Source organism: Callospermophilus lateralis, chromosome 13 (assembly GCF_048772815.1).
Source record: "Callospermophilus lateralis isolate mCalLat2 chromosome 13, mCalLat2.hap1, whole genome shotgun sequence".
In the NCBI taxonomy this organism is placed as follows: Eukaryota; Metazoa; Chordata; class Mammalia; order Rodentia; family Sciuridae; genus Callospermophilus; species Callospermophilus lateralis.
In genome coordinates this window covers 98,278,521-98,303,684 of record NC_135317.1, presented here as the reverse complement: position 1 = coordinate 98,303,684, position 25,164 = coordinate 98,278,521, and the positions used below count along the sequence as shown (strand labels likewise).

General features: G+C 34.7%; 1 protein-coding gene across 1 annotated transcript in view; it reads left to right on the top strand.

The window, feature by feature from the left end:
- Window positions 1–264: 264 nt before the first annotated feature.
- Window positions 265–25,164, top strand: part of Tdrd5 (tudor domain containing 5) — a 59,714-nt gene continuing 34,814 nt past the window's right edge. Inside the window, exons 1-7 of the mRNA XM_076872939.1 lie at window positions 265–496; window positions 1,145–1,549; window positions 2,839–3,032; window positions 14,074–14,157; window positions 16,323–16,383; window positions 22,014–22,163; window positions 24,672–24,877. Coding sequence (XP_076729054.1) covers window positions 265–496; window positions 1,145–1,549; window positions 2,839–3,032; window positions 14,074–14,157; window positions 16,323–16,383; window positions 22,014–22,163; window positions 24,672–24,877 — 1,332 coding nt within the window. The remainder of the gene's footprint in view (window positions 497–1,144; window positions 1,550–2,838; window positions 3,033–14,073; window positions 14,158–16,322; window positions 16,384–22,013; window positions 22,164–24,671; window positions 24,878–25,164) is intronic.

The window sequence follows — 25,164 nt, the reverse complement described above, 5'->3', positions numbered from 1 at the left end:
CGAGCCGGGCTGCGACTTCTCGCACTGGCCCCAGGCGGTGGCGCCTTGATTCCCACGTAGGTTCTTCAACGCAGCTTGAGTTTTCAGGGTTTGAATTGGGTGTGGAGTTTGCGATGCACGAGCCCAGAACACCCTCAACTCGCATCTCAGTAGTTTATATCCCACTACTAGTCGATGATGATGATGATGATGATGATAAAATTTTCACGGGTTTGCCTGTTTTTCCTCATAAGCAGCTTTCTGTCTTAAATTCTATAGGGTACAATGTCGGAACAAGAACGTATACAAGAATGCCTCAGGAAAGAAATAAGGTCACTTCTTATTTCCACCAAAGATGGTTTGACTCCACAGCAGTTGGAAAAAGAGTACCTTTTGATGGTTGGCAACCACTTACCGCTCCGAATCCTTGGGTATCGGTCCACTATGGAGCTGGTGCTGGACATGCCTGACGTGGTTAGTGTCTGTCCCTGCGGGGATGGTACAGTAATACTAAAAGGTAGGTGTAAGATTTTGGGAAATTTGTAAACTTTGTAATTAAAAATAACCACTTAGTATAGAATTGCTCTACATCTGCAGTTATCCAGCGTCCCAGGCATTGAATCTGAATTTCGGGTGGAATAGCGGGGAGGAATCACAGGTGCCTTTGAGACAAAGTCAGAACTTGATCAGAATTAAGAAACTGTCCCCAGGAAAATGGTGCTTTCACAAAAACCACAGGTTTACATGAGTTAAAGTTGTTGCACCTGAAGTTAGGAGAAACATAACCATGGGAACTTCTAATTACAAAAACTTATTTTAACTTCCATGAGGCACACAAAGCATCTTTATAAGGAACTCTGCTCTTCATTCCAAGATTTTCAAATCTTCCAGGGGTCAATCAGCAGTAATGATGATAGATTGGGTCTTCATTTCGTCCTCCAATAGAGGAACTAACAAGCTGTTCCCCAGAATGCAAGAAATGGAAGAACCACAGGCTTCTTTCCTGTTTATCGTGCTACCTGGATAAACAGCTGCTTGGAGCCCTCAGAGTTGTTTACATAAGCCAAAAAAAAAAAAAAAAAAAAAAAAGGATAAAGAGCATACTTTAAGTTTTTTTTTTTTTTTTAAATCTACACCATGATTTCTTTTTCCCACATTTCCCTAGCCATTCCAGATGAATCTACCAAAGGAATTGCAAGTTTAGTTGCAAAGCAGAGGAGCAGCCATAAGGTTCGAAGCTCCATGCCAAAGGGAAGGGCTACTGTTTGCTCTGGGACAAGCTCTGGTCGAGTGCCTTACCGAGGAAGGGTGACCCCTATTCTTCCAGCTGTTGTGAAGAGTGAGCTGAAAGACCTCTTGGCGTTGTCTCCTGTTCTCCTTTCTGATTTTGAAAAGGCATTTGCCAAGCGATTTGGACGATCATTTCAGTATGTGCAATATGGATTCCTCTCGATGTTCGAAGTGCTGAATGCAGCTTCAGATGTCATTTCTGTGGAGCAGACTAGAGCGGGTTCTTTGTTGAAGCTAAAGAAAAGCATATCTGTGGAAAAGCAGAGAGGATGGCCAGCAGGTAAGCATGTTAGCATACGTAATTGTATTGTGGATGAGCAAATGTTGGAGCAATCCTTCCATGCACAGATGGGTAATTGCTAAGCTCCATGAGTGTATCAAAGTTGAAATCTGGCCCTGCCACTTGCAAACTGAGTGCGGGGCAAGTTACTTACTCTGTCTAAACTCTAGTTTCCTCATCCTTAAAATAGAAATAATAATACTTGCCACTTGGATTTGTGCTGAAGACCTTACATGTCTGTAAAGAGCCTGGCATTTAGTAAGCTTGTGATAAGTTTTAGCTGAAGGCTCAAGACTAACGTGATTATTCATATAATATCTCCCTAAACCTGGACAGTATGGAATGTATCCACTGAGTGGAGGGGCAACCTGTTTTTGGAGAATTCTATGCCTGTCCCAGTGTCCCCCTCCTAAAGTTTGCATTTAAATTAATGTGGGTGAAACTGAGAATGTCATGAGTTCATGAAGCAGCATTTAAATGGTGGTGGATAATATAGTTTGAATATATGAGGATGTGCTGTGGTCAGGGAAAGTTCTGAAGGCTACTGAGTGTTTCAGGTCTAGCCCTCAACCTTAGTGTTCTTGAGGCGTTCAGACTTAGGGAAATTAAATTGAGGTGTATAAACATAGGAGACGAGGTTACACTGGATAAAGCAGTTTACCAATTTACTGCATAGTGGGGATGGATAGCCTTTCCTGTGATTGGATTGTCACGTTCTCCATCTATGGTCCATTTTTCCTTTCAGGATATCTTGGAAGTAATTGGTTTATTTGATGAAGTTGATCTTGGGGTCAAGAAAGAGCTAGGCTATGGTGATTTCCAGTGATATCTTTCATATTGTATAGTAGAATATACTTCCCTGGTGGTATTCCTCCTTCCCATAAATATTGAAGAAAAAGCTTATGCTCTACAGTGCTATTCTTTCTTCTATGGCTTTTCCTCTCCTCTTCCCATACTATGGCTACCCAGTTTGAATCATAGTTCTAAGCACACTCCTTAATTGGAGATTTTTTTGGACTAACAAGATACAGCTTTTTAGGTTTTTCTTTTTAGGTGATCTTAAGAGGTTTTTGTCCCAACCTTTTAGGTAATGTCCTTATGATTTCCTGTTTTTTTTCCTATTGATTACTAATTGTGTACATTGTAGGTAAGTTTTACTGGCTTACTATAAAAATGTAGGCTTTCCTTATTTTTGCTTTAAGCTGAGGGCAGTTAACTCACAGTAATTTTTTAATATATACACACCAGAAATTGCTAGTGACAATTTTTTTCTTCTGTTATTCACAAAGGAAAAATTTTTACCCAGCCATTTAGAATGAAACAACATGGGTCATATTCTACAGGCTGCGTGGTGGCAAAGCCACGCTTTTCACAACACACTTCAAACATGGAACCACCAAGGCAAATACTGAACATGGACAAGACTTCCACGTTCAATGCAGTGGAGACTTCAAGGCTGAATCATACTGAAAAATTAAACCAGGTGAGATATCTGAGTTTGGAGACAGGAATACACGGAAAATGTGATAAAAAAGCTGACCTTTTAAAAATTGAAGTCATTCACTTATTTTAATTTTCACTGTTCCTATGGTTCTATTAATTTAGTAAGAAGTGAGAGGTGGCAGTGAGAAAAGAGTAATAGTTTTATTAATTCTGGTTTCTACTGTTTTCTGCAGTTGACCATATATATATATATATATATATATATATATATATATATATATATACACACACACACATATATGTATATATGTATGTTAATATACATATATTATATATGTATATTAATATACATATATGTATATATTAATGTACATATGTGTGTGTGTGTGTGTATATATAAAAAATATACATATGTTTTGGAACTTTGTTCTGGTCCACATAGCTACATATCTTTTTGCCAGTACTGTACTATATTGATTACTGTAGGCTTATAGTATCCTGAAAGAATGTTTGAGTCCTACAACTTTATTCTTCAAAATTGCTTTGACTACTCTGTATTTCCGTATACTTTTAATTTGATATAAATCGGCTTGTCATTTTTTACCAAAAATAGTCCTGTTAGAATTATACTAGAGACAAATTTGGGGGAAAGTGACATCTTTACAACATTGAATCTACTGATTTAAAAGTATGGTGTATCCCATAATTTATTTAGGTCTTTAAATTCTCTCAGCAAATTTTATAGTATGCAGTGCACAAGGCTTGCATATATTTTATTAAACTTATCTTTAATATTTTGGGGGGAATTGAACTCGGGGACACTCGGCCACTGAGCCACATCCCCAAGCTCTATTTTGTATTTTTATTTAGAGACAGGGTCTCATTGAATTGCTTAGTGCCTTGCTTTTGCTGAGGCTGGCTTTGAACTTGTGATCCTCCTGCCTCAGCCTCCCAAGATGCTGGGATTATAGGCGTATACCACAGTGCCTGGCAATTTTTTGTATTTTTTATGCAAGCATGAGTGGTATTTTCAAATTAATCATTGCTAACATGTAGAACATCAATTGTATCTTTTTAGTATATTGACCTTGTATTCTGTGATTTTTTTTTTAAAATCAAGTTACTTGTTAAACTCTGATTGTTCAAATCATTTTAGTAGATATTTTGTAGAGTGGGGATTTTCTTCACAGATTATCATGTCATCTGGGAGGAAGGATGGTTTGTTTCTTTTTCTCCTTAAGCCAGCCTCTCTTATGTATATGAATAGAACTGATGATAGTGGAAATTCGTGCCTTGTTCCTACCTGTAGGGGAAAAGTATTTAGTCTTTCATCATTAACTATGATGTAAATTGTAGTTTAAAAAAATAGATTCTCCATTGAGTTGAAGAAATTCTCTCCTATTGCTTGTTCCCGATTTCTGAGAATTTTTTCATAACTGTATGTCAAATCTTTTCATGAGTTACTGAGGGAATAGCGTCAAGATATTTAAATACAATTGTGGATTTGTTTTACCTTTGAGTTTGGCCAGCTTTTGCATTGGGGATTGCAAGTCTCTCTTAGCTGCATGCACATTTAGGATTGCTATGTGTTCCTCATGAATTGCCCTATTTGTTGCTGTGATTGAGTTCTGCTCATTAACCTTGTATCCTACAACTCAGCTGTAATTGTTTATTAGACCCAGACAGGATTTTTATTCTTTTAGATTGTCTATGTAGATGATCCTGTTGTTTGTGAACAAAGACTATTTTATTCCTTCCTGGTCTATATGCTTTCTATTTTCTTGTCTTGTTGGGACTTGTGACAGGATGTTGAAGCAGTGGTGAGAGAGGGGATATCCTTGCCTTGTTCCTAATTATTTTTTATGGTTCTACTCTATCTTTGGTATTTATTAGCTATACCTCTTCTGTATTTTTAATGAATGGCTTAGGATTTTCAGGATACATTATTATTTTTTTTTAAAGACAGAGAATTTTAAAATTTTTTCTTTTTTAGTTTTCGGTGGATACAACATCTTTATTTTTATGTGGTGCTGAGGATGGAACGCTCGCATGCCAGGCGAGCGTGCATATTGTGGCTTGAGCCACATCCCCAGCCCCATTATTTTTAATTTATATATTTGACCCTAAATAATATACCAGTTCATATATAATGTTAAGTGCCTTAGAACAATAAATACACATTCCTTCTATTCTTTGAGCTATTGTTGTGACATTTATATCTCATGATATAAACCTCTTAATACGTTAGTTTTGGTTCAAAACGTTTTTATTTTATTCTTGCAGTGCTGGAGATTGAACCCAGAGGTAATCTACCACCAAGCTACATCCCCAGCCCTTTTAAAATTTTTTTATTTTGAGGCAGGGTATTGTTGTCCTCAAACTTGCTGTCCTCTTGCTTCAGTCTCCCATGTAGCTGGGATTAAAGGCATGCCACCACCATGCCTAGCTAAAAAATATTATAGCTAAAAAATATTTACCCACATTTATTTTTGATGCTTTTCAGTCCTTTGTGTCCAGATTTGCCCCCCAGTATAATTTTCTTTCTGCCTGGAAAATCAACGTGTTCTGTAAGACAAATGTGTTGGGAGTGGATATTCTTAGCTTTTGTTCATCTGAAGAAGCCTTTGTTGTTGTTATTTTTTTAAATATAATATTGCTGGGTGTAAAACTTTAGGTTGATAGGAGCCTCCCCCCGCCGACCCCGCCACTTGCTCTTCAGTACTTTAGAGATGTTATTTTATTGTCTGCATAGTTTCTGACAATTCTATAGTCTTATTTATCTTCTGTAAATGCTATTTTCAAGATTTTTTCTTGTTTTCTACAATTTGATTTTGGTGTCCCTTGGTATTATTTTATTTTGTTTGGGATTCATTGAGCTGCATGTATCATTTAGCTTCTTGTATGTGCATTTATAATTTTCATTAAATCTGGAAAATTTTGTCCTTAACTATTTTTCTTTCCTTCCATCTTCTCAGGATTACTATTGTACCTATTTTAGAGTGCTTGTAATCTTCTTACAGGTCACTGGGTCTCTTTATTTTTTTCTCTTTTTTGTCTCTCTTCTTTCATTGTGTGCTTCTTTTTGGATATTGTTGCCTTCAAATTAATTGATATGCAGTTTTTTACTGGATGCCACACATTGTGAAGTTGTAATTGTTTTACATAGAAGTTCCTTTGACTCAATTTGGTGATTTTTGAGTCTTTTAAACTTTTTTTGGGGGGTGGGGGATCCCTACTATGTTGGCCAAGCTAGTCTCCAACTCCTGGACTCAAGGGATCCTCCTGCCTCACCCTTCCAGCTTCTGAGACTACAGGTATGTGTCACCATGCCTGACGTACTTTTAACTTTGTTAGGGCCTCAGCTCTGGACCAAATCGTGTTCCCCCAAAATTCATATGTTGAAGCCCTAACTTCCTAAATATGATGGTATTTGGAAAGGAGACCTTTGGCAGTAATTAGGGTTCAATAAGATCACAAAGGTGGCTTCCTCATGGGGGAATTAGTAACCTTTTAAGAAAGGAGAGCAAACTGGGTGCAATGGTGCTCACCTATGATCCCAGTGACTCAAGAGGCTGAGGCAGGAGGATTGCTTTACCAACTTAGCAAACCCTTTACCAACTTAGTGAGATTCTGTCTCTGAAGATGTGGCTTAGGGTAAATTACTCTAGATTCAATCCCCAGTACCAAAAACAAACAAACAAAAAACAACCCAGAGAGCTTTTGCTCACTCTTCATGTGGACACACAGTGAGAAGCTGGCCAGCTGTGAGCCAGAGAACCTTACCAGGAATCGGATTGTGCCTTGATCATACACTTCTAGCCTCCAGAACTGCAAGGAGATGATTTTCTGTTAAAGCCACCCTGTCTATGATAACTTTTTTTTGGTGGGGGTGGCGGGACGGGACAGAGGGCAGCGTGAGCAGTGGGCCCAGAACAGCCTTCAGTCTAAGGGATAATTTGGTCCCACCACTGAGGCTTTTCTTTCTGAGCATTTGACCCTCTGTTGTTGGGTGGGAACAGTGACTGTTCCCAGCCCAATGTGAACTTAATGCTATTTGTTGTATTTCTTCAGCCTCAGAGAATGTTCCCCACTTGCACAGATCAACACTCATCAGAAACCTGGGGGGAATCTGTCTGCAGATTTTCAGCGCTATTCCTCTCTGTGCTAATCTTTACTACTGAGCAAAGTTTAGCATCCTTATTGTCCCCACACTTCAATATCTCTCTTCTGTTCACCTGGACCCCCGGGCACTGGGTTCGATCCTCTGCACCACATGAATAAATTAATAAAGGTATTGTGTCCATCTACAACTAAATTTTAAAAAACAAGCAGCCTAAAAAATTACTCACAGTTGTACTATCAAATGTAATGTTTATTTCTTTGATAGTGATTTCCTCATTTTTAACATTTTTCTCTTGACATTTCTTATGCCAGATAGGCCTGAGACCAATCTGTTTATCTATATTTATACATAAACTGACTAGACTATATCCTAGTCAAATCATGTCTTTATCTTTTGACATGCAGAATAGATAACCATAAACCATCTGTTGGTCTCTTTTTGGTCAATTTCAATAAAGAAAATTTTTATTTTTAAAAATAGTTTTTGCAGGGGCTGGGTTTGTGGCTCAGTGGTAGAGTGCTCGCCTAGCATGTGCGAGGCCCTGGGTTCTATCCTCAGCACCTCATAAAAATAAACAAAATAAAGATATTGTGTACAACTAAAAAATAAATATTTTTAAAAAATGGCTTTTGCCAAACTGACACCCAGAAAAGTATTAATATACCCTTCAAAAAAAAATTAGTGTCTATAGTATTAGCTGTAGATGGACTCAATACCTTTATTTATATTTATGTGGTGCTGAGGATCAAACCCAGTGCCTCACACATGGTAGGCAAGTGCTCTACCACTGAGCCATAACCCCAGCCACCAAAATGTTAATTCTTGAAAGATAGTTGGGCACAAAAATATTTTCTCTAATCAAGAAGCTAAATATAGAGGCTGGGGTTGTGCAAGCTCAGTGGCAGAGTGCTTGCCTTACATGTGTGAGGCATTGTGTTTGATCTTTAGCACCACAAGACAAAATACCTTTATTTTTTTATGTACAACTAAAAAAATTATTTTTTTAAAAAAGAAACAATATAGGATCACTTCATGTATATTGTTGGCTACTGACAATTTGAATTAAAAGTTGGCCATTTCTATTTTAATGAATTATGTATTCTCATCCTTTTCCTGTTTTTCTTCCTCTTGAGATGTTAAGTTGAAGAAACATTGCTTATTAATTTGCTTTTAATTTTTATCTAAAGAATTCAAGAAACTTTTGCTGTCATATGCTAGAAATTCATTTTCTAAGTTATTTTCTTTTGTTTTTTGGGCAGAAGTTCACAAGTTAGAATCATCAAATCTATTAGTGATTGTTTTTCACTTCTGCCTTTGATCTCAAGCCTAACAAAGTGCTTTCCCACCTTGAGGTTTTAAAGAGGCTTCATTTGTTGCAAGGTTAAAAAGAAAATTTAACATTTAACATTTTAATCTAGATGCATTATAATTTTGGGATATGTTCTGTGCTAGCTTCACACTTTTAATTTGGTTCCTTTTGAGCTCACCTTAACATTTGTTAAAAGAAATCTTCCTTGATTAGTCTCTTTTCAGACTTTTCCCATTCTGATATCTTTTCCTAAAACTTTAGAAACATTTTTGTAAGTGCCAAAATTTCTATTAGATATCTTGGACTTAATTTTTTCAAGAAGTGTCACATATTACATTATGTATTCATTCAACAACATGTTGCAGCTGTCTTTAATCTCGTGTTCTTCATTGTAGACCTATGGTTTTCTTCATTAGAGGTTGGCACATTTTTGCAAGTGTTTTTTTAGGTTTTATATTTTGTGGTCTTGTTCTTGCTTTTGACAATGTGATTGTAACTAATCATGGATCCTGAGAAGAGAAGTTAATTTTAAAAAATACTACTTTGAAACTGACCACCTGGCTGAACTTGTTTAAGTAGTCTTCCCATGGGTTTTTCAAGTAGACCATCATATCGTTTGTGGATGAGTTTGCCTTGTTCTTCTCAGTATCTGAAGTTCTATTTCCTAAATTTATTGTACTGACTAGAAATTCCAAAAAAAATATTAAAGGATGATAGTGCATATATCTTTTTCAGAAATTTTAAACTGTAGGATTCAGCAGGAAGACTGCCTTTTAGCAGTCAGAGCCAAGCACTAAGAAATGCAAAGTTTAAAACGTGCTCATGGATGGTTTCAAGAAGAGAAATGAAAAATATGCACACACCTTTTATCCAGATGTATTTTCTCTTGAGTTTTGTTCTTTGTGTTGCTGCTCCAAGTATTTTTCATAGATAGAACCTGGGTACCCTCTCCCTGCCTCTTGTCTCATACATTTGTAAAATTTTATTGCAACATTCACCATGAGATTTAAAGTAGGTGAACCTTAGACCTGTAAAAGAATGTGTTTTTTGATCTTAAATGAATTATAGCAGGTCTGATCTTGTTTGTACCTAACTTGCAATTTGTACCTGAACAATTGTTAGTTTTTGCATGAATTAGGTGCTATGCATTGTGTATTTTATTTCACCTGATGACCTGATTTGCTATATATCAAGATTATCTTTGAAAAGCAATTGATATGTTAAACCATTATCATCAGAAGGGGCTGTTCTTTAGGTTAATTAGTGTAATTCTCTGGAGGTTATATTCTGTGGCCAACTTTGAGTAGCTTTTCCCTAAGTTCATATGAAATGTTTAGTATGACAAATCAAATTCCTTATGGCCTATCTTTTAGTTAAATGAACCAAACTAATCCTATTTATAGGATCCTAGTCCATTTGGGTTGCTCTAGCAGAAATCCCATAAACTGGGTGGCTTATCAAAAAAGATTTTTTTTCTCACATAGGTTCTATCTATGAAAAATACTTGGAGGCTGGGAAATCCAAGAATGTGGCAGTGGCAGATCTGTGTCTAGTGAGGGCCTGCTTCCTAGTTCATAGGTGGAAGTCTTTTCTCTCTGTCCTCACACAGCCAAAGGGACAAAGGATTTCACACTTAGGACCTGACCACCTCCTAGTACCTGGACCTCAGGGTTAGGATTTCAACACAGGAACTTAGAGAAGGGGCACAAATGTCCAGCCCATAGCAGATAACCTGGCAGATTCCTATAAATGTATATGACAGTTTGAAAGCATTGCCACAGAATGTTTCTGTGCAAGTTTTGTGATCTTAATAAAAAAATATATTAATGTTTTCCCACATGGCCAAAATACCTGCAGTGTGTCCTCAGAGTGACTTCTGTTCCTTTCTGCTTTTAGTTTCTTCATCTTCCCCAAATGCTTCCACCCTCATATTTATCAATAAGCACCCAGGTGTCTGTATTTAAAAACTTTTTCTTATTACAAAAGTAATAGAGTGCAGAAAATTTGTGGTTTTAAAAGGCATGGAAGATAAAAATCATCTGTGCTTCTGTCACCTAGAAAAACTGACTGTTTAAAAAATGAAAATCTTTTGTGACCTGCTTTTTTTTTGCCATAAGCATGCATTGTCAACATTCACATTGTTAAATACTCTAATGCATCATGATTTATAACATCAGTTTAAGTGGGCCATAATTTGTTTAATTTATAATCTAGGTTGGGTATTTTTTCTTTCTAGTTTGTGCTATTAAAAATAACTATATAATGAAAATCTTGCTCAAATTTGCAAGCCTCTCTATTATGAATTTCTAGAAGAGCAATTGCCAGATCAAAAGGCGTGGGCACTTTTATGGCTTAAACATGTGATTAGATTGTCCTCCCTAACAATGGTTTATTTTTCTGAGAAAATATGTCTATTCAGAGCTCTTTCTGGCTCTATATGCTCCTATTCTGAATATGGCATATTTTCTTTGTAGCTTTCCAATTTTATTTTCTAAAATATTATATCTTGTTTACTTGATTTGTTTTCTATTTCTTGTGTTTGATCTGTAAGCACCTGAGTCCAAAAGCATTGTTGACATCAGGTCCACCTTTGGTTTTTCTCATCTGGGTTTACCTCCCCCTCTCAATTTTTTTTGCACATCACAACTTCCCTCTATTTACCTGGACTTTCAAACAGCTCTCCCATCCCATTCAGTTTAGTCGGCTTATTAACTCGTCTAGCTTGAATGTTTTTTACTTACCTTTTTGAAATGCATTGTTTCTAGCTAAGAGCCCATAATTTTGTTATCTTCAAACTATGATGGGCAAATATTTTCTCTGAAGGGCAACATAGTAGCTACTTGACTTGTGAGATTAATGGTATGTGTTGTAACAGCTCAACTCTGCCTTGCAGCAGCCATAACAATATATAAATAAGTGTGGCTGTGTTCCAACAAAACTGGGGATCATGAAATTTGAATATCATAATTTTCATATGTCACAAAATATTCTACTTTTGATTCCTCTGCTACCATTTTAAAATATCAAAACTATTCTTCACACATGGACCATATAAAAACCAATGGCAGGCCAGATTTAACCTGGGAGCCAGGTTTGCTGACTGTCATAGGCTATGTTTCAGAGAGAGAGATCAAGTCATCACCATCCAGCCATTTACTTACCAGTTTTCTGTATTTCAAAATCCCTTAGTTTCTGTAACACTTGAGGCTCCAGGCTATTTTTCTGATCTTGTTATCCATCCCTGGCTAATCAACAATTCTTACTGCTCCATCATCTTTCCTGTTTCTGAAGATTTCACCTCTTGTAATATCTTTTTTACATTCTCACTCTCCCCACACTCTAGTTAAAACTCTTGCCTAGCATTCTAGCTAAAACAGTTTCAGTAGTGAACTGTTTGTCCATCACCCTTCCAATCTAATTGCCAAATTATGGTTCTGATCATGTCTCTCCCTTGCGAAAAATCTAGCATCATATATCCAAGAAAAACTGCTTAGTTTGGCAGTTAAGGTGTTCAATCTACCTTCCCAGCTATCTCTTCTACAATTTTCCCAATGCCTTCAGGCAACTATTTTTCTTTGTGAAGTTTCTTTCACTTTCAGTGCCTTCTTCACCATCTCTGCAAAAATTTGCCCATCCTTCAAAGCACTTCTAAAAATGAAACATGCTGAGTATTTGTAATTTAATGTGATGGATTCTTTTTTTGCTGGGTGGGGAGTACTAGCAACTGAACCCAGGGATACTTTACCACTGAGTCACATCCTCCGCCCTTTTTTATTTTGAAACAGGGTCTTACTAAATTACCAAGGCTGGCCTTGAACTTGAGTTATAACAACTTAACTCTGTCCCGCCTCTGGCTCCTGAGTCACTGGGATTATAGGCATGCATCTTTGTACTGGCAGGATTCTCTTTATTAGCACTTAGAGTCAGTTTTAGGTTGTAGCTGTTTATACATTCATTAATTTCCCTCTTAATTGTAATTGCCTCAAGAGGAATGATGTTGTCAAAGGTGACCTTCTTTGTCCCCTGAAACACCTAGCACAGTGATAATTTAATAAGTTGTTATGGTAATAACATGTTGGGATATGATAAAAGAGCAATAAGGAATGTAAACATAATAGTTTAACCGACATGGAAATGCCCAAGAAAATATGAAACTAGGGAAAAACTTAAATCTTAGAAACTAAATAGGAAGCCATCAAGCTGCTAAAATGTTGAGGGATTTCTGCTAAATGTGGTGCTATTGAAGGATGGGCAGATTCTTGCAGAGATGGTGGAGAAGTTGCAGTGATATTGGATGAAAAGAGGAGTGAATAATGAATAGTGAATTCTGCCAAGGGGAGCCCTGCCATACCAGAGGATCAGGACAGGGTCATATTGAACTCCTTCTGTGCACAGCCATGATTAGCACTCTCCATACCTCGCCTCCTAGTTTTCACATCAGCATATGAGAGATGGAAGTTATCTTCATTTTTCAGATAAAGAAATAGGTTTCTTGGGCTGGGGCTGGGACTCAGCAGTGGTGCACTTGCCTGGTATGTGTGAGGCACTGAGTTCAATTCTCAGCACCACTTTTAAATAAAATAAAAGTGTATCAACTAAAAAAATATATTTAAAAAAAAAATAAATAGGTTTCTTCACACAGGTTTTAAATAATGACAGGCCAAGTAAAAGATGACCCCCCCAAAAAAAAGTTTAGAAGAAAAAAATATTATAGTGATTGTATCTTGGTGATAGGAGTTTATGTAATATATATTTTTCTTTATAACTTCACGACTTCTCTAATTTAGTTGTCAACTGTAATGACCTGAATGCACATGACTTCATGATCTCTCTCACTTCATTGCTTTGTTCACTAGACATGGACCATGTGCATGTGCTGCAGTCTGTTCTCTGGTCGCCTACTCCTTGACTGCTACCATGCATCAGATTTTTACTTTATTGGGCCTCTCTGTGCCAGTGGCTTCATTTGTTGTACTAAAATACTCAGACTCCTGCTATTTTAACTTGGGTCTCTCCTATCTACTTCCAATCTAAGTTTAGATTTTCATTTGTTATTTCCTTAACTTTATTCTTTTTTTTTCCCCCTCCTACTTTCTCAAATATCTGATCTCCCTCCTATTTCCTTCTATCTTTAGGAGGGCCCTTGCTTTTGACTCTCAGATTACTACAGCTATCAGAGTTACTCTCTGCCTTCTAGCCTCACATACAGAGTCTTTCTGTGCCACTGTTTTTCATCCTTTGCTTCTGTTGCCACAAAATAGCTTTTCCTTCCTACTCTTTAGGGCTAGTGTCCCACCTGTGACTCACTCATTCTGTGTCTCCTGGTATTAGGTATTCACATTCACTAAGTATGTGTTTCATAAACATTTAGTATTTTTATAAATAGAAAATTAATGGCAAAAATCCCTCTGAATCTGTTATAGAGAATGTTATAGTGGAGAATTCCTCATGTCTAGTTTTTGAAAATTTTATATTATCTGCATATTTACGTGGTATGAAAAATCAACAGTGCTACTTCTTAAGAACAGTGTTTTATCCATTTGGTTGAAGGACATTTCCTTTTACAGATATTTCCTTTTTATGCTGTTTTAGATTTATCTTTGACTTTATGTATGTCACAGGCTGTGACTTGACTTTTTTTGCCCGTAGTTGGAGAACACGTTCAAATCAGTCATTGCACAAATTGGACCTGGAGGGACCATCAATCCAGAACTAAAACATAAGATAAAATTTGTAAGTATTTTCCTTTTATTGGAAGCAAGAATAATTGTTTATAAATTCAGATATCATTTGTGGTTGAGTTTAATTTGCTTGTAGGTTACACCTGATGCCTGATATTTTCTAATATATTGCAAATAGAATAGCTATTCTTTTAAAATAAAAAAATACATAAAGTACACACTTTATAAAATTTCAGTGTAAAACTATTTAGGAAATATAAGTTCTTCCTTCACTTCCTCCCCTCACCCTAATAATTCTAGTTTTAAATAAATGTTCATCAAATACTATTCCATATAATGTATGGTATCTCATTATGTTTATCATGTTTCATTATGAGATCCATGATTAATTAAATTTGGGTTATTTTTACCCTTGGCTATTTAAAAATGCTGTAGTAAATGTCCTTGAACATTTATCCAGTAGTGGTTGCCAATCAAAAGCATTGGCTATTTATGTTTTGCTAATAACTGTTACTACATTGCCTTCTGAAAGATCTGATTAAACAAATTTACTCTTCCACTGACAGTGAAGTGTTACTCTCCAGTCACGTTGTTTTAATTTATAACTGATTTTTATCCTGAGTGTCTTTAATATGCTTATAGTCATATTTCAAAAAATGTGAACTGCCTATTCATGTCTTTGGCCTAATCTGTTGTTTTCCCTTATTAAAATATGAAAACTCTTTGTTTTTATGCATTGGGCCAAAGGGTGAACACATTTAACATGTTGTGGGAGCTATTGATACTGATTTGAATGATCAGGTGCCATCATGGCTCTTACTGCCTTATACTGTCCCATTTCAGGGGTTGTGACTTTACTGGGAGAAATGCAAAATCCCTGGTACATTCAGGCTGTGTTTTGATTTTTGTTTTTGAAACTCGAATACCTAATAATAATTTGTTATAGGATATTAAATATGACTTTTTATGGTACCAAAAAATTAGAGAAAAGTTAGTGTTCATTGATAAAGGGTTGGTTAAATTATCCACATAGAGTAAGGAATATGATGTGGCTTGTAAGAAAGCTTATGTATATCTCTCTTAGCAAACATTGAATTATCTCCTTCACATGGGTACACACACACACACACACACACACACACACGTTTCATATGCATGCTTTCTGAAGTACATTATGGCTGTTTCTGGAATTTTTGAAAAAAAATTTAATATTTTTTTTAGCTGTAGCTGTATATGATACCTTTATTTATTTTTATGTGGTGCTGAGAATCGAGCCCAGTGCCGCACACATGCTAGGTGATTGCTTTACCACTGAGCCACAACCCCAGCCCCTTGAAATTTTTACTTTTTCCTGAAACTTGAATTAGAATTTTGTATTAAATATAATCAAGGAAAACATAAAATTTTATGCTACATTGGAGATAGAACCAGTCATTTCTAGGGATTTATCTAAAAAAATCATTGGACAAATGTGCATAATGAAAATATGAGGTTAACAATTGCAGTATTTGTGATAATGAAAAATGACTATAAAAAGGATACATTTAAGTACCTTGAATATTTTGAAAAACCTGTAGCTTGTGTATCCATGTTTACTGATTAAAACAATGATTATGCAAACTTTATTTTTATATGAACATAAATGTTTTATGTGGATATCGGCAATAATGGATTTTTTAAAAAAAATTTTAAAACATACTTTTTTATTTGTTGATGGACTTTTATTTTATTTATTTATTTATTTATGTATGGTGGTGCTGAGACTCAAACCCAGTGCCTCTCACATGCTAGGCAAGTGCTCTTTCACTGAGCCACAACTCCAGCCAATGACTATTTATTTTATCTTTGCTTAACTGTATTTTCTATAGCATCCATTTGCATTTTTATAATTAAAATGTTTGAATATTAATGCACAATATTAATTGTATATGAGCTGAAAGCAAATATATTAGCCGGGCTAAAGAAACACAGGACTTTATGGGAGTTGTGGCATTGTAGGATTATGTAATAGTGATTTCTCAACTCTGGAAATATTAGGAATCACTTTTATATATATTTTAAAATCATAAAACTGATTTTTTAAAATAAAAGCAATATATGATATATTTGAATCATAATGTTATTTTTGCCTTTGTTACTATTTATATTATCTTATTTTAAACATTTGATCTCCTAGGTACTTCAATTCTATGTTGTATTTCATTTTCTTTTTATTAGGTTGTATCTAAGTTTCCAGAGGGTTTGTTAATTTCTAAACTTCTTGGGGAGTTTGAGGTAAGTGTTCTTTTTTTCTGTGATTTACATTTCTTATGATAGAAATTTTGTTTGTTATTCCTTGGATCCCTCAAGTCTATACCCTTAACACTTAAATACTGTTTTGCATTTTAGTGTCTTTTTCTTCAACTTGGTGATAACATCTTTGGAATGAAAATTGATTTCTTTTTGATGTCTGACAATACCAAGTGTCAATTGGGAATATGGAAAAATAATATCTCATTACACATTTTTGATTTTTTTATATCCAGTGAGATTACGAATGAAGGGTAAAATAAGGGCATATTCAGATAATCAAATAGATAATTGTAAACACACCTGCACTATAAAGAGATGCTAAAGAATGAACCTCAGGCTGAAGAAAATGATGCTGGATTGGAAACTTGAATCTCCAGGAAGAGCTGTAGAATAAAGGATGTATGGTATATCTAAAAATCTTTCTTTCACCAATTAAAATATGACTATTATTACAAAGATGATAGTATATAATTGGTTTTAACTTAAAGATGTATCGTGCTACAGCATAATGAATCAGGGCAGAATGTGAAACTATAGGGTTGTGAGGTTCTTATGTTTTTTGTGAGGTGATACAATAAGGCTGAGAAGTTAAAGATGTGTGCTATAATACCTAGAACAATAATTAAAATGCAGTTACAGCGTAAATTTAATAGATGCTTTAAAATGCAATTGTATAAAAACATATTGTAAATGCAAACAAAGACTGGGAAGGAGGGAACAGGTGATAGATATACCATTGGAATCAACAGAAAATTTTTAAAAAATTTTTTTATTAGCTACTCATGACATTACAGTGATCTTGGCAATTCATACATTTGAATCATTGGGGTATAATTTCTCATTTTTCTAATTGTACAGTGGAATCAACAGAAATTAATAGTGGTAATTTTAAATCTAGTTATAGTAATTTCATAAGTGTAAATGGACTACTATTAAAATTTGGAAATGAGACTGTGGAAAGCAAGATGCAACTATGTTATCTACAGGGAACACATCATAAATGTGAGGATAGATTGGTTCAAAATAAAAGATAAGAAAGATATACAAGAAATATAAGAAAACTGAAGTGACTAAAACAACTTCATATAATATATTGGGCTTGAAGCCTGCTTAATCAGCGATTGGCACATTCAATCAGGGTTAAAGGCCAGTTCTTCAGGAAGACAATCATAAATGTGAATTCACCTAATAAATAGTATAAACATTCTCTGAAGTTTGACAGAATTAAGAATTCTATATAAATCTAGTTGGAGATCTTAATACTGTCTTCCCAAATGGCTAAAAAAAGAACATTCTGTATCTTGTATATATATTGAAGCTAATTTCAATATGAATTTTATAAAAAGTTTTTGAATTCTAGATAATAATGTACGTGCTGACATTTTGCGGGGAAAACATTGATGTCTGTAGGTTACTTTGAAATATATAAAAAATGAATTGATGGATGGATTTATTGATGATAAAACAAAATAATGCTGATAATTCTATAATTTGGGTGATAGAGTTCTGTCCAGTTCTTTAACCTTTTTCTGTTTTAAATTTTTATAAGAAAAATGTTATTAAAAGAAGAAGTAAAGATAAAAAAGAATTTAAGAAAAAGTAACAGGTGTTGAAAACAGGCAAAATAAAGTTAACATATGAATCATAATGCCAAAGAAAAGAATAACAAAAAAAAAATTCAAATAAACTTTACTGAAATGAAATATTTGAAACTATTATTGAAAGAGTGCACTAGCAGCTGGGGTTGTAGCTCAGTGGCAGAGTGCTTGCCTGGCATGTGTGAGGCACTGGGTTCGATCCTCAGCACCACATAAAAGTAAAAAAAAATAAAGGTATTGTGTCCATCTACAACTAAAAGATAAAAAAAAAAAATTGTACTACATGCTTAAATCATTAACCTAGAATAACCAACACCAAATTAGTGGACTTCAAAGAAAAAGGAAGAAACTCCTTTGACCATTTAAAACAAAAAGAGCAAGTAACTTGTAAGGAAATAAAATTAGATCATTAGACATTTTTATATCTTGTTTTGCCAGAGGAAAGTAACATATTTCAAATATTCAAGGAAAGAAAATGTGAGCCAAGAATTTTATGCTAGCAAAACTGACTCAACTGTAGAGACAGACTACAACCATGCAAGAATTCAAGAACTGTTGTTCCCTTGAACCATTCTGAAGACATCTTCTACAGAGTCATCAATGTCATATTAATAAAAGGACTGACATTTAATGCCACTTCCACAACCAAAACCAAATGAAGTTAGGAGAAAATATCTAATGGCTATATACTCTTGTGAATACATACACAAAATTAAATGGAGAAGAAGAGTTGAATATATGCCAAAGTTGAATTTTTATTATATTATGGTAATCTTATTCTGAAACCATTGTTATATGAGGGTACAAGGCAAATTAATTATGAGATGGTTCTACTAGTATATACAAGTGTTTTCTAATTGCATAAATCAAGACTGGAACATTTTGTCATAGCAGACCAACAAGGAAACTGCTAAGAAAAGGGCCATATCAAAAGGGCTTACAAATCCACTTGAAGAGTTATTTTAGGCTTTAGTATGATAATAATAGCAATGACTTAAAGCAATGACCAAATATATTTAATTCCATGAGTTTATATGATATTAAAAAACAATTGGTTAACATAGAATATGATAGAGAACAAATCACCTTTTTGAAAAATGATATATTTAATCACTTATCCTGATTTTTCTAAGAATTGTATGACTGAGTAACCAATAGAAAATGAGGGGAAGAATATCCTTATAAAAATCTTCCAATTAAATAATGAAAAATAATTGATAGAATAACTCTATTAAAGCCCTATATAAAATAATGGATCTAGGTACTGACCAGTGATGGTCCCTAAGAACACCAAAAAGACTACTGGACATTGTGTGCCTTTTTAGAACACACAGGCTCATTTACAGTCTTGTCAAAGAGATCAGTCATGAGTTTTATCTAGTTGCCAATGAAGGAAATAATATTCCACTATGAGCTTGTCATCTGAAAAATTCAGTTGGGAAACAAAATCATGTAATAGGATATATACATAGCTTTGAATAGTATAAGTATAAACTCTAAGGAAAAATAATAAAAGTAAAGTTGACTGAGGGATGGAAGGGGGAAGTAAGGAAAGTGGGAGTAGAAATATATCAAGTCTATAGTTGTCCATAGTTGGGAGTCAGTAAAGCAGAAAGCATAACAAAGGAATTAGGACAAAATATATTTGACACATCAATGCATTGACTCAGGTATCCTATCAAAAGAAAATGATTCTCTCAGGCTCATAAAACAAAACTCTACTGTCTCATGTACTAATAGGAAACTAATATCTCTATTTAACAGCAAAAGGCAAGATTCATATGATGTATATAATCTTAAAGCATATTCAAGTTTTCACAATTTCTGGAAATTTGCATATAATGATAGTTACTTCCAGGAGATGATTGCTAGGTGACTGAAGAATTGGGGGTGAGCTGGAGACTTCTGCTATATACCTTCTTGAACCTTTTGAATATTACCTATTCAAAAAGTTAGTAACATTTAAAAAAAATCCTTTCAACCTAGTCTTACATTCAATTGAATTGTATTTCTATAGTCCTAGACACTTATAAGAAGGGTAAAAAAAGTATTAAAGACTAATGAACATAAAAGGAAAAGAAGCCTTAAGATATAATGTACAGGGCTGGGGTTGTAGCTCAGTGGTAGAATGCTCGCCTAGCACACATGAGGCACTGGGTTCAAACTTCAGCACCACATAAAAATAAACAAAATAAAGATATTGTGTCCATCTACAACTAAAAATATATATATAATGTACAAAGAAGTAAGTAGAGATATTAACTCTACTTTGCCATCCCTCCTGCCCTATTCTCTACCAATTCTTTTTCCTTTGGGATGCTCATGGGTGGCTATAAATGTGATATTAATGACCCTTGTTCTATTGCTCTATCATGGTTTTAGAGATAAAAGTTGAATTAAGAATTTGATCATTTTAATGGTGGGTATTTTTTTAAATTGTGCAGCTTTTATTTGAAATCTTCATATCCTTTCAAGTGGGGTTGTATCAATACAGAACATTCAAACAGTTTTAAATGTTAATGAGCTAAGTAACAACTCAGCTCTCCATTACCATAGTGAAAGACCTAAGATAATTAAAACAGAAAAGGCTAAGATTGGTTCATAATTTGGCGGCTCTATTCATGCCTGATTTCTTTGGGCCTGTGGCAAGGCAGCACTTCATAGCAGGAAAATGTAGAACAGGTAGCAGAGCAAAATCACTTTTGTTATTCAGGGAACAAAAGGAGTGAGGAGGGGGCCAGGCTCCCACCATCTTCAAGAGCACACCAGTGACCTAAAGACCTCTCACTGGGGCCCACATCTTAAAGTTTCCATCATATCCCTGCAGTATCACCTTGAGTCTACACCTTTTAACACAGAGGCCTTTGGGGAACATTCAACATTCAAAATATAGTAGACTGAATCATTCAATTTATTTAATATCTACAGACTTATTTAAATCTTTTAAAATTTATTTTAATTAGGTCTATATGACAGAAGAATGCATTTTGATTCATGGTACATAATTGTACAACTTTTCATTTCTCTGGTTGTACACGATCTAGCGTTGTACCATATGTGTAGTCATACATGTACCTAGGGTAATGATGTAGGTCTCATTCCACCATCTTTCCTGCCCCTATGTTCCCACCCCACCTGTCCCTCCTTTGCCCAAAGTTTCTCCATTTTTCCCATACCCTCCTCCCCTTATGAATCAGCATCCACTTATCAGAACATTTAGCCTTTGGTTTTGGGGAATTGGTTTACTTGGCTTAGCATGATATTCTCCAACTCCATCCATTTATATGCAGATGCCATAATTTTTTTCTCTTCTAATGCTGAGTGATATTCCATTGTGTATATATCACAGTTTCTTTATCCATTATTTATAAATGGTGAATCTTTTGACAAGGGAAAATTTACCAGTTCTCCGTGCAGTTTTAACCCAAACTAGTGTGGTACCCTATATTTTCTCTCCCATCTTTATTTGGTATGAATTTTCTTCTTTACCAAGGCAATAAAATCGAATTGTACACTACAGGAAATACACTCATAAGAAACCTGCTTGTTTTGCCCGACTTCTAAGGTGAAATAATAAAATTTAAGAAAATCTTTTAAATAGTAATGCCAATTCTGCATGTTGAAAATGGTCAAGGATATTCTTTCTCTGAAAAATATAGAAATAAGAATAGGCTTATTATGAGTTTTGTAGTTTATACATTCTTCACTCCCAAATACCTTTGCTTTATAATCAAATATTGTTAAAAATGAGAGGTGAAAAGTTCCCCTCACTTTCACTTCAATTTATCATATACTCTCAAGGGAGCTTGACATTGGCCTAGAAGTTTATGGTAAGGGATTATTAGCCTCTTTTGTAAAATGCTTGTGTGGAAACACAGCTTTACACCCAAGTTCACTGAACCTTAAAATTTTAGCTTAGCTAAATTCAAATTAAAGCATTGTCCAAGAGTATCTATACATATTTTATTTCTGCTATCTAATGTTTTTCATAATTTCCATTTATTTTTGTGACAGGCAGTTTTTAAAGAGCAACTTTCACCCAAAAAATTGGGCTTTTTAAATGTGACAGAACTTGTTGGAGCTCTTAGTGACATTCTTCGTGTTGAGTTCAGGGAAGGAGAACAAGACTTGCTAGTGTTTGATGCTGATATGAGGCCGGTACTAACAGGTAAGTTGTCCCACAGTGTAATGCAAACCTCATTTTTAATTGTTTTTGTAAGTACAGGAGAAAAGAAAATATTGGCTAGGTAAGAGTCATCTTTATAACTACATCAGACAAACATATTATATATTAGCATTGAAATGTTTTATGTGTAACGATCTTTTTTCTGGTGGTATTTATTGTAATAAAGTTAACTGTATTATTAATTTTAAAAATTGATTTTTTTTTCTTGGTGGAGATTGACTTGAAGAGCATTCTGCCTCAGAGCTACATACCTAGTCCTTTTATTTTGAGGCAGGGTCTTGCTAAGTTGCCCAGGTGGGCCTCAAATTCATGATCCTTCTGCCTCACCCTCTGAATTTTTAAAATTAATTCATTGTGCCAGACACAGTGGCACTTGCCTATAATCCCAGCAACCCAGGAAGCTAAGATAGGAAGATTACAAGTTCAAGGCCAGCCTCAGCAATTTAGCAAGGTTTGAAGCAATATAGAGAGGTCCTGTCCCACGATAAAAAATAAAAAGTGATGGGGATATAGCTCAGTGGTTAAGTATCCCTGAGTTCAATCCCCAATACCATAAATAAATAAATGAATTTTTTGATAATCCTGAAGAGAATTTTCTGATTAAATGGTCTGATAGTTCAGTGGTTAACTTTAGCTATATATCAAAAGCATTTTAGAAAGATGTGGAGATTCAGAATAAATGGGTATGCATTCATAACCCCTCTTGGCATTTTTTAAATAACTATTTGGGGATAATTTTAGGCTTATGGAAAAATTGCAAAGGTGTACCAAGTTCTTCCCATATTCTTTTCATACATTTTCCCCTAATATTATTATCTTTAATATTACTGTAATTTATTTGTCAGAGCTAAGACATTAATATTGGCACATTGTTACTAACTAAACTCCAGATTCTATTACCAGTTTTTCAAAAAATGTTTTTCTGTTTCTGTATCTACTCCAGAATATCACATTGCATGTAGGGCACTTGAGTTTTGTTTTTCTTTTTGGCTTAGGCTTTAAAAAAATTTTATTGAGATAACTGTTGATTCACATGCAATTATAAGACAATTCAGAAGGATCCTATGCATTCTATACTCAGTTTCCCCAATGGTAACATTTCACAAAACTTATAGAACAGTAGGATACTTGGATTTTTATAAGCTTCTACAAATGCTTATGATGGACAGCTACATTCCCAAAATATAAATATCTTTATTGGTTTTGTGATTTATTAAAAAAACTCATGTTCATTTAAAAATATTCAAAGAGCACTAACAATAAAAAGAAGGTGAACACTTATTATTTTATGAACATCCTAGAAATAATGCTGTGAGGATTTTTACATAATCTTCCAGATTTGTTTCAATATGTGTTTAAGCATAGCTAGATTTTTTTTTAATCCACAAAAGTTTATTTAAACCATTCTAACAATACAGAGGTAACTAATGTTAATAGTTTTAGTGTGTGTATTTCTGGACCTTTTTTTAAAATGTCTTCAGTTGTTGATGGACCTTTATTTTATTCATGTGTTTATATGTGGTGCTGAGAATCAAACCCAGTGCCTCACACATGCTAGGAAAGTGCTTTGCCACTGAGCCACAACCCTAGCCCTCTGGACCTTTCCTTTATAATACAAATTATCATGTATATAATTTTTATTTCACAAAGCAGTATTATATAAATATTGTATAAATCATTTTTATACTTCAATTATTGTGTATGTTTTCCATATTAGTTATGTACAAGTTGATTTTTAAGTACATATAATTCTTTTACATAACTAATTTATTGAACCAGTCTCCTATTGATGGACATTTAGATTGTTCCCATTTTTACCATTATAAGAAATATAGTAGTAAACTTTTATTTTTTTATTTCTTATGGTGCTAGAGATTGAACCCAGGACCTCATACATGCTGGCAAGTGCTCTACCACTGAGCTTCCTCCTCAGCCCCATGATGCATATTTTTGTACCCACATCTTTCTGTACTTTCTGTTTATTTCTTTCGGAACCACTGTGGTTGTAGGTCTATCTTTCTGGAGTCTGTTTTAATGTGCCAATCACTTGTAGTCATCATATATATGTAAATAAAACAAAACATGTGATCGACTTGAGGATGCCTAAGAATTAAGGAATCATATGGAATATTAAGTAGCCATGTACATTATAAACAACGATGAATGTTTGAGCTTAATTAGAACAAGAAATAAATTGAAATCAGGATATTGAAAAATAAAGCCATTCACCAAACTTTAAGAAGCATTGCCATACTACATACTCCCCTTGCCCCAATACACACACACACACACACACACACACACACACACAAATGGGGATTCATTCTCATCTAGAACTTCTCTTATATCTTGCCACATGGAAAGGTCTACAAGGACAGATTAGTATTTCTCATCACTATCTCCTTAGTACCTGGCACATAGGAGATGCTTATTAACAATTGTACCATTATTGTAGCAAATATGCACAGGCTGTTCTGTTGGCCATTTCAGATGGAGCGGTTTCAACAGTCAGAAATTTATGTTTAGTTCAACCAGATAAAATGGAAGCCAAGGCTTGTGTCTCCAGTCCCCCTAGAAATTCACTGTCTACTGCTGCTGTCAAGGAAACTGCATGGGATTGCCCTTTGAAGAACCATAAAGAACCAGAACAGAAGATATATAAGAAGCCTAATCTGGTTGTAAAGCCTTTACAGCTGGTGAGTGAGGTTTAAAGACCCTGCACAATGCAGATTCAGCATTATGAAAAGTAACCAAATGAAACCAGAATTAGTTTTAGAAAAATCTTGTCTCTATATACCTCATTTATTGAAAAGATTAGTTCTTTCATCCAAAGTCACCTTATGTAGTATCTTTTCAGTAATTTATGTAACCAGTTTTCCCTCAGTTTTCAGATGGTTTTGAGATTGGATAGTCCTTATGTGATGATGGTACTGTCTCCGTCTCCCTGTGTTTGGAAATGTGGGCTGGAAAATCCTCAGGGGCT